The sequence below is a fragment of the Rhinopithecus bieti genome, unplaced genomic scaffold, assembly GCF_001698545.2.
Source record: "Rhinopithecus bieti isolate Rb0 unplaced genomic scaffold, ASM169854v2 scaffold_13710, whole genome shotgun sequence".
Classification (NCBI taxonomy): Eukaryota; Metazoa; Chordata; class Mammalia; order Primates; family Cercopithecidae; genus Rhinopithecus; species Rhinopithecus bieti.
In genome coordinates, this window is record NW_016807962.1 from 1,099,052 (window position 1) to 1,109,236 (window position 10,185).

General features: G+C 49.5%; 1 protein-coding gene across 1 annotated transcript in view; it reads right to left on the minus strand.

The window, feature by feature from the left end:
* Positions 1-7,005, minus strand: part of LOC108537073 (uncharacterized) — an 18,239-nt gene extending 11,234 nt beyond the window's left edge. Inside the window, exons 1-3 of the mRNA XM_017884198.1 lie at positions 6,935-7,005; positions 6,143-6,233; positions 5,517-5,631 (exon numbers count right to left, since the gene is read on the minus strand). Of these exons, the coding sequence (XP_017739687.1) occupies positions 5,517-5,631; positions 6,143-6,233; positions 6,935-7,005 (277 nt within the window). The remainder of the gene's footprint in view (positions 1-5,516; positions 5,632-6,142; positions 6,234-6,934) is intronic.
* Positions 7,006-10,185: the final 3,180 nt, after the last annotated feature.

The following is a 10,185-nucleotide window of genomic DNA, read 5'->3' on the forward strand; positions in this document are numbered from 1 at the left end:
CCTTCTTTCTTCTGTTTAAGTTTTATTTTTAGAGACGGGGTCTCCTTCTATCACCCAGGCTGGAGTGCAGTGGTGCAGCAATGCTGTTTGCAGCCTCGAACTCCTGGGCTCAAGTGATCTTCCCACCTCAGCCTCCTAAGTAGCTGGGATTACATGCATGCCCCACCTCACTGACTAATTTAAATTTAACTTAATTTATAATAAAATTTAAAAAAAATTTTTGGTAGAGCTGGGGTCTCATTATGTGGCCCAAGTTGGTCTCAAACTCCTAGACTCAAGTGATCCTTCCACCTTGGTCTCCCAAAGTGTTGGGATTACAGGCGTGAGCCACTGCACTTAGCACAAAGGTTCACTTTTTTTGAGACAGAGTCTCGCTCTGGTGCCAGGTTGGAGTACAGTGGCGCGATCTCGACTCACTGCAACTTCCGACTCCCTGATTCAAGCGATTCTCCTGCCTCAGCCTCCTGAGTAGCTGGGATTACAGGCATGCGCCATGACACCCAGCTAATTTTTGTATTTTTAGTAGAGATGGGGTTTCACCATGTTGGCCAAGACGGTCTTGAACTCCTGACCTCATGATCCGCCTGCCTCAGCCTCCCAAAGTGCTGTGATTACAGGCGTGAGCCATCGCACCTGGCCAAAAATGTTCACTTCTTACTCCAATTAATATCAGCATCTTGAGTCAGCTGGGGGCAGTCACCTTCTTGAATGTACTCCGTGGCTCAGAGAAAGAGGGCCCTAGAAGGCCTTGCATTAGCAATTAAATGCTCCTTCCCATAAGATGGGACCATTCCCATCTTATTGGCCAGACTAGTGACATGGCCCTACTGACAAACACAAGTGGGCCTGGAAATGAAATCTCACCCTGCCGGTGGAGAGCAGGAAAGTACCCCATGTTGAATGTGGGGTACTTTTTTGCCCAACTTGCTAACAGCAGTTCAGCAAGTGGAGGCACCCTGCCTAGGCCCCACAGATAGAGCAGCCTTAGGGCTTTTCATTGTGAATAATAGAAAGTCACACCCAGAGAAGAAAAACCTCAAAGCCACTTCTCAACTTGAAGTGCTAAGCAGAGGAACAAAAAGACACACATTGCTGCCAACATGCATGAAGAAGGAAGTAAACCGCTGAAGAGGGCAGATGCTACTTACCAAGAACTCCTAGGCTAATTAAGGTGCTAAGCACACTGGAAGGGCAGAGGCCAGGGGTAGAATCGGGGCTTTCAAACTGCATTCTGCAGAACAAGCCAATGTCGCCTGTAATGCTTCATGAGTGGAACTCATTTTCAGAGCTTTTGCCCACTTTCTGAACTGTTTTGTCTGTGCTTGAGTGAGGGATGTTCTTTCTGAATGTAGTGCCTCCTGTATCCTGGGTCCACCTGTGATGCTCGTCACATCCCCATGGCGTTTCTGTGCCCACATCCGAAAGCCCACCGCGGCATCTCAGAACCATTCAAGAGCCCGGATGCGGTGGCTCACACCTGTAATCTTAGCACTTTGAGAAGCTGAGGCAGGCGGATTGCCTGAGCTCAGGAGCTCGAGACCAGCCTGGCCAACATGGCGAAACCTCGTCTCTACTAAAAATACAAAAATTAGCCAGTCGTGTGCCACCATGGGAAGCTGAGGCAGGAGACTTGCTTGAAGCTGGAAGGTGGAGGTTGCGGTGAGCTGAGATCATGCCATTGCACTCCAGACTGGGCAACAAGAGTGAAACTCCGTCTCAAAAAACAAACAAACAAACAAATAAATAAATAAATAAGCTGGGCGTGGTGGCACGTTCCTGTAATCCCAGCTACTCAGGAGGCCAGGAGGCTGAGGCACCGAATCGCTTGAACCCGGGAGGTGGAGGTGTCAGTGAGTCGAGATCGTGCCACTGCACTACAGCCTAGACAACAGAGCAAGACTCTGTCTCAAAAAAGAAAAAAAGAAAAAGAAAAAAAACCATTCAAGAGCAGCAGGGGAGGTAAGGACAGTGATGTGGCCATCTCTGGCAGAGGTTTCTGGGGTTGTCTCCAGCACAGATAAGGAAACTCAGGAAGAAGACAGTTGACAACACCCTGTAGCCTGCACTCTTCAATTTCCTGAGCTGTGGTTAAGAGGCCCCTTGTCCCAGGGAACTGTTGGACACCTTGCTACAGCTCCCTATTTCCTCACTTTGTTGCCAAGTGGCCCTGAGTCAGTCATTTTTCCTCCTCTATGTCTGTTGTCTCATATGCAAATTAATGCAGTTCAGAAGACCAGAGGCATGCTTGAGAGGAGAGTGACAGGCTGGTGAGGGTATTCCTATAGCCAACAGCAAGGTGACATGTGAGACAGCTCGCTCAGCCCTCCAAAAGTCCGTGGAGCTCAGAGTAAGGGGATGACTCAATGTGGAGAGGGGCTTTTGTCATTGCTGTCACAGGGCACTCACCTCAGTTGAATAATGCATTTGGGGCCAGGTGCAGTGGCTCATGCCTGTAATCCCAGCACTTTGGGAGGCTGAAGGGGGCAGATGACTTGAGGTCAAGAATTCGAGACCAGTATAGTCAACATGGTGAAACCCTATTTCTACTAAAAATACAAAAAGTAGCCAGTGTGGTGGTGCGCACCTGTAATCCCAGCTACCTGAGAGGCTGAGGCAGGAGAATAGCTTGAATCCAGGAGGCGGAGGCTGCAGTGAGCCGAGATCATACTCCAGCCTGGGTGACTGAGCGAGACTCTGTCTCAAAAAAAAAAAATAATAATAATCCATTTGGTAGTAAAATGGTTGTATATCCTGGGCTCAGCTTCCCATTGGACAGTGAACTACACGAGAGAGCTCACTCACTCTGAGTGATATCTAAATATTTAAAACGATATTTGCTTATCATTGTCAAACCAACAGCCTGAACAGTGCCTGGCACATGGTAGAAGCTAATATTGATGCTAAATATATTTGTATCTAATGAATGAATAAACAAATGGACAAGCAACTCCTTCAAACTTTGACTGAATCTGTGACTTGCAGGCTTCTATTTTTTTTTCTTTTTAGACAGTCTTGCTCTGTCACCCAGGCTAGAGTGCAATGGCACGATCTTAGTTCACTGCAACCTCCACCTCCTGGGTTCAAGCGATTCTCCTGCCTCGGCCTCCCGAGTAGCTGGGATTACAGGCACCTGCCACCACGCCTGGATAATTCTTTGTATTTTTAATAGAGACGGAGTTTCACTATGTTGGCCAGGCTGGTCTCGAACTCCTGACCTCAGGTGATCCACCACCTCGGCCTCCCAAAGTGCTGGGATTACAGGCGTGAGCCACTGCGAGTGGCCGACTTGCAGACTTCTTATGAGACATGAGGAGGTCAGAGAGAGTCCCCCGGCTTCACCCAAACCCAGCTTCCAGTCCCAGCTGAATCACCTTGAGCAAGTCACCAAAATCCTTGGTGTCAGTCTCCTCTCTACACAGTGGGGAGAGCAGCACGACCCCATCTCACAGGCCGTGGTGGAGGCTCCAGAAGGATGGAGGATTCAAAGATGTTCTGGCAACTGCCAAGCCCCATGCAAAGGAAGGGTTGATTGTTTTCAGGACCCAGGAATGAGGTGGACTCTTTGGGTACACAAAGAAGGTGGCACCAGAGCCGGTGAGGTGGAGAGTTCTAGAATAGTTGTTATTAGGAATGGCATAGCTACCATTTATTGGACACTTGCTATAACACCAGGCCCTATGCCAAACACTTGGTGTGCACCGTCTGCTTCACACTGGTCCAAGAGAAAGGCATCACTATTCTCATTTTACAGATGAGAGAAACCAAGTCTCAGAAGGCTCAGGTGACTTGCTTAATTAAGGTCACACATTTATTTAGTCAGTGTCCAGGCCTGTCACTCCAATGCAGGTTTTAGATCCTGCCCCATGCAGAGGTGGAAAAAATGCTTGTTTCTTAGGCATCAGTAATAATACAAGTTCCCCTTTCCCAAGTACCTACTAGGTACCAGGAACTATAGATGTTACGGTTGATCCTTTTGACTACTCAAGAAGTACCGGATTATTATATCTTTTTTTTTTTTTTTGAGACAGAGTCTCACTTTGTCACCCAGGCTGGAGTGCAGTGGTGTGCTTTCGGCTCACTGTAACCTCTACCTACTGGGTTCAAGCGATTCTCCTGCCTCAACCTGCAGATTAGCTGGGATTACAGGTGTGTGCCACCATACCCAGCTAATTTTTTGTATTTTCAGAAGAGACGAGGTTTCACCATGTTGGCCAGGCTGGTCTCGAACTCCTAATCTCCACCCACCTTGGCCTCTCAAAGTGCTGGGATTACAGGAGTTAGCCACTGCGTCCAGCTTATTATATTTATTTTACAGATGAGTAAACTGAGGCTCAGAGAGGGTGAAGTGATTTAACCTAGTGTCACATAGCAAGAAATTAGGTTGGAGAGTTGGGACTTGAATCCAGGGCTGTCTCATTCCAAGAATAAGTAAAGAAAAAGCCATCTCCACAGTGCCTGAATTAAGAGGGTATTTTGTTTATTTGTTTTAACTTCCTGCTAGAGTTTCTGGTATCTCATCTTCAGAAATTAGTTCTTGGAAGGCCTTTTATGTTCAAGTCAGTTTATTACAAGAGACCCAGGAAAATCTAATGGAGGAAAAAAAAAAAAAAAAAAGACAAAACCACCACATAATTTCCAGTAAATTCTCAGACTTTGAATACCCCCAGCCATGCAACAGCTTCCTTTGAGTTTATCACTCTTTCTGAGCAATGATCAGGCAGGAAGCCAATTTAGCGAGGTTGCAACCTGGACAAGCAAGAGATGAGCAAGAAACCCTCACAGAGCTGCTTAGGGGTGGGTGGGAGCCACAGGACGGATCCTGCAGGGGAGGTTAGGAGGGCTGAGCTCCCAGCCACAGAGACCATGGTGAAGTAAGGGCAGGAGGGCTTAAGTAGGAACCGGGCTGACGCCATCCCTGAGCAGTCACAGGGACTTTGGGTTCTGGAGAGGGGTAACCTAAAGGAAAAGGAGAATAAAAATAAGGGGTCCTAGAAGGCCCCAGCTGGGAAGGTTCTTCAAGAGGATTTCATTGAACTCGATTTCATTGACCATTTTTATGTAGGGTGACCCTATCCTCCAGATGAGCACCCTTTTGAGAGTAAAGGGGGCAGCTACAAGAATTCACCTGTTAACTGATCCACAGCAGTGGTAAACTGCAGAACTGTCCTAGGGAAAGCAGTTCATAGGGTCACCCTGATTTCACAGGAGTTTCCCTGAGGCCCACTTTCCAGGTAGAGTTGGAGAAGAAACTACGTCCACCAGAGGTGGAAGAGAAAAGTACAAAAGCAAAATAGGAGGATGGTGAAAAAAACCACAAGAGATGGGATCCAGAGGCAGGGAGGCGTGGTGACTTCCTTCAGTGGCATCTATGGAGGGCCGCCTTGTACCAGGCCAGCCTGGGTGCCTGTCAACAGGCACTGAGGTATGCAGATACATCTGTCGTCTGTGAGCACATGTGTCACTGGCACCAGACTGGACTGGCAAGGCACGGGAGTGAGCCTGACTCATTTCGGTACCTGTCCCATTCCCAGGCACAGTCCTAGGTAATGAGTGAATGCCCTCCAGATGTTCACTGATGGAATCAACACCGGTGAGCAGCTTTCCCAAAGTGTTACAAGGATGATGCTTTACCTGTAGAGGAGACAGTCAGGGAGCCCTATTTCCAAAGAGCTGTGATATTCAATGGGAAAGGCGATATGAATACAGACAGAGCTTATTGACTCTCTGATATTGTCTGTGTTACTGAAGCTCTAAGCCTCGGTTTCCCCATCTGGGAAGTGGGGAGGGTGTTCATTGACTGCAGAAAGGATTAAATTAGACCTTGTATAGAGATTCGTGGTAAACTTTATTATTATTGATAATGTTCTGGGAGGCTGAGCTCAGTTCCACACTGAAAAGATGTGTTTTACAATCTCAATAGTCTAGAGATGAAACAGGCTGCCTGGGAAGGTGGTGAGTTCCCTGTCACTAGACGGCTCCAAGCAGAGGCTGTCTGGCATGGATACTGTAAATGGGGTGAGTACCTTCGGGAGGGAGGCTGGGCTAGCTAGACATGGGAGAATTGACGGTTCCCACTGGTGCAACAGCCTGAAGGACTTGGACCTGCATGAATGACAGTGACTTTGTTTATTCCTTGGGTCACCTGGAAGATGGTGCCGGTGCCCAGCCAGGAGAAGGACACGGGAACAACAAGGCTGAGACTGAGTTGGCCCCTTGAGAGACGGCATCTGCCTCTAGGAGGGAGAACAGGAAACAGGCACAGGCCACTTCTTCCCATGCAAAACGCCCCTTTGCTGCTGCTGGGGCCTCCCAGATTGACAGAGGGAGGGAGAAGCCTTCTTTAGAACACAGCAGTTCTGATGGTGGCCAGATAAAGCAGAGGATTAGGCACACCTGCTGGTATCTGCCTCCCCAGCGCAGCATGTGCCTCCTCCACCCAAAGACCCAGAGGCTGCGGACCTGCCCTCCCTATGGTCTCTGGAGCTGTATCACGTGCCTGCAGCTCTGAAAGCACCAACCACACCAATGCAAGGGATCTTCACCTGGAATCTGACTAGGCATCAGGGGTGCCGTGAATCCCTGAAGCTGGGATGCAAGTGCAAAGTGAGACAAACTAGGCCACTCTTTCGCAGAGAGTGGGTGGAATGAGCCAGGCACATGCAAGGAGCTGCCTGGAGCTGGAGGCAGGGCTGAAAACAGTAGGGGTTCCTGGTTCCCAGACCTGCCTGGGCCCTTGCCTGCGTGGCACAGGATTTATTCTGCACCCCCGTTTGCCTCGCACCTGTTGGGATTTGCAGACAGCTGTGTGGCTCCCTGTCATCCCCACCCCAGGCATTCTTGTGTGGGTTTCTTCCCCTTTCCAGAGGTAAGTGGGGCCAGAGGTGGCCACGGGAGAGCACTGAGGGGAAAGCTGGGGCTCCAGACTGGTCTTCACATGCAACTTTCACTGCAGCTTTTCTGCTCTAACTCGATGCCTTGCAGCACTTGGCAACTTCTGGCATCCATGGCGCCTTTGCTCCTGATTCTCCTCCCGTCTCTTTGGCTGTGTGCCTCAGGTTTCAGGGTGGTGCCCGTGAAGGATGCCCCACTCTGCCTTCCATTCTTCTCCTCCACACATCACACCTGCTGGCTCCTGCCCACCTTGGTTTCCCCTTTGCCTGAACACTGGTACCTCCCAAATTGGACTCCAGCTGGGCTCTCTCTCCTGGGTCCCACTGCCAAGGTGTCTGCAGCAGGTTCCTCAAATACAACACATTGAGAACCAAACTCACCAACTGTCCGTGGAATAGGGGGAGCAGAGCAGAGCTTTGCAAACTTCAATGGTCTTCCAGATCATCTGGAGAACTGGTTCATGCAGAGATTCCCGGGTCCCACCAGGGACTTTCTGACTCCATCGGGCTGCAGCCGTGGCCTGGTGGTCTGCATTTCTATCAGCTCCAGGTGATGCTAACCCTGTTGGCTGCTTGCCGCCCATATTTTGAAGACTGGACTAGATTCACTTGGCTGACCTCTGTATCCCATTGTTTACTGTTATTGTTATTCTTCTCATCCATTTTATTTTATTTTACTTTTGAGACAGGGTCTCACTCTGTCACCTAGACTGAAGTGCAGTGGTGTGATCACAGCTCACTGCAGCCTCAACCTTCCAGGCTAAAGCAATCTTCCTGGCTCCCAAACAGCTGGGATTACAGGTACATACCACCAAGCCTGGCTAATTTCTATGTTTTTTTGTTTGTTTGTTTATTTGTTTTTGTGGAGATGGGGTCTCACTATGTTGCCCAGGCTGGTCTTGAACTCCTGGACTTAAGCAATCCTCCAACCTGTGCCTCCCAAAGTGCTAGGGATTACAGGCAGGAGCCACCTTGCCTGGCCACCATCCATTTTTAAAGTAGTTAGCATTTATTGAATGTTTAGGTGCCAAGCCCTGTAAAAGGCATGCTTTTTAATTTACAAATATGTAATGAGTGCAAGGCGTTTTTTCATTGGTGCAAAACATGCAAAAGTGTCTGTCCCCAAATCTGACACTCTGGTAGAGGAAGAAAGAAATCTAAAAGATCAATAAGTAAACTACAAAAGGTTAGAAAGTAATTTTAAGTGAGGGAAGGTATTGCCAGGAAGGTGACATTAAAGCAAAGTTTGAAAGAGAATTTGTTTTATGTAACCTGAGGTCACAAGATGGTACTTCTTCATTTTTCTCAAACCATTGCTGCTTTTCTAAAAACAAACAAACAAAAAAGCAGAGTCTTGCTCTCCAGGCTGGCATGCAGTGGTGCACTCATGGCTCACTGAAGCCTCGATCCTCTGGGCTCAAGCCATCCTCCCACCTCAGCCTCCCTAGTAGCTGGGACTACAGGCATATGCCACTGTGCCCTGCTAATTTTTGTATTTTTTGTAGAGATGCGGTTTCACCATGTTGCCCAGCCTGGTCTCGAATTCCTGGGCTCATGGGATCCATCTGCCTCCCTCTCCTAAAGTGCTGAGATTACAGGAATGAGCCACCACGCCTGGCCCACTGCTGCTCTCTTATCTTCCAGTGCATTCCACTGGTTTAGGTGTTTACTCTTTCACTTGGACATCAGCTGGTAGCCCCCTGGCCGCTCTCCCTGGGTGGAGAATTTCCTTCTTCCCTCCATCCTCACCCGGCAAGCCGAGTGAACCTTCTGAAAAGAAAATCAGGTAACGCCCTTTGCTGGTGTCACTCAAGGACTCCCCAGGACCTTCAGACTGAGAGGCAGATTCCTGCTAAGCTTCTGGGTGACCTTGCCCCCACTGTGCTCTCCACCCTTCAGCTGCTCTGGATGAGAACTTCTCAATTTCCTGTCCTCACCAAACCACCCATCCTTGGCTCCTTCCCTTTTGTGCAAGTGGGGTAAGCACCTTCTGCCTGTCACAGGGGCGCCCCACTCTGGCCCCGACGGGGACGCTCTTCAACTCTTCAACAACTGTCCTCTCCTCTGAATCTTCACCTTTTCTCCTTGGCTTGGCCTCATCCAGGGTCCCCAATGCCTGTGGCACACCTGGGAGTATTTCCCTTTCTCTAGCTGACAGCCTGTCCCCAGTCCTTCCCAGACAAACTTCTTGAAAGAAGCTCTTATGTGGACTGACGTCACTTTCTCACCTGACATTCCCTCCTCCACCCACTGCAATCTTGGCTCTGTACTTCCATGAGTTACCCTGTTGCCAGCTATCCCGGGGCCCCTCCCTCTCTCCACACCCTACCCCATGTAGAATGCCGTCATCCTCTCCCTCTTGGTAATTCCCAGAGCTGAGTCTCAACAGAGTGGCAGCATCTCTCCTGGACAGCCCATGGGTTCCCTAAACCCAGCAGGTGCCTGGTGCAGAGCCTGTCCCAGGGAGGCATTTCTCCCCTTCCTATGCGCACTCTCCCCTCCTCTTTAATCCCTCTCCAGAAAATCCTGGTCAAATATAGATGCTGTAAGGAGCCTATCCACTTTCCTCTTTCTCAGGAACAACCTCTTTCCTTCTTTTTTTTTTTTTTTTTTTTTTTTTTTTTTGTGATGAAGTCTCACTCTGTTGCCCAGGTTGGAGTGCAGTGGCACCATCTCGGCTCACTGCAACCTCCACCTCCTGGACTCAAGTGATTCTCCCACCTCAGCCTCCTGAGTAGCTGGGATTACAGGCCTCTGCCACCACGCCCAGCTATTTTATTTTTTATTTTTTTTATTTTTAATAGAGACGGGGTTTCACCATGTTGACCAGGCTAGTCTCGAACTCCTGACCTCAAGTGATTCACCTGCCTTGGCCTCCCAGAGAGCTGGGATTACAGGCATGAGCCACTGTGCCCAGTCTGCTTTTAACTCTATAATTGAATGTACTCAGTTTGGGGCAATTTGTCAAGGCAGCGTTAGGAAACTAATCCACTGTCCATCTGTCCGTCCATCCTCCTGTCCATTCCTCAGCTCCCCCTCCGCACCATGCTCCGTGTGAGGATCCCCGGGCACCCCACTGCTGCCCTTGAGAACTTCCATGGGGAGGGCATGCTGGGTCCTGGCATCCTGAGACAAGCGCCGCACAGGGGCTGTGGGACTTTAAGGGGAGAACTAGTTCCAGCCAGGAAGGGGATCTCTGAGGAGGTGGTGTTTGGATTTTGAAGGCTGCGCATTCACCAGGCAGGTTTGCTGAGCAAGCGAGAACAGGCTCTCCACAGCCCCAAGCCCTGTGGGT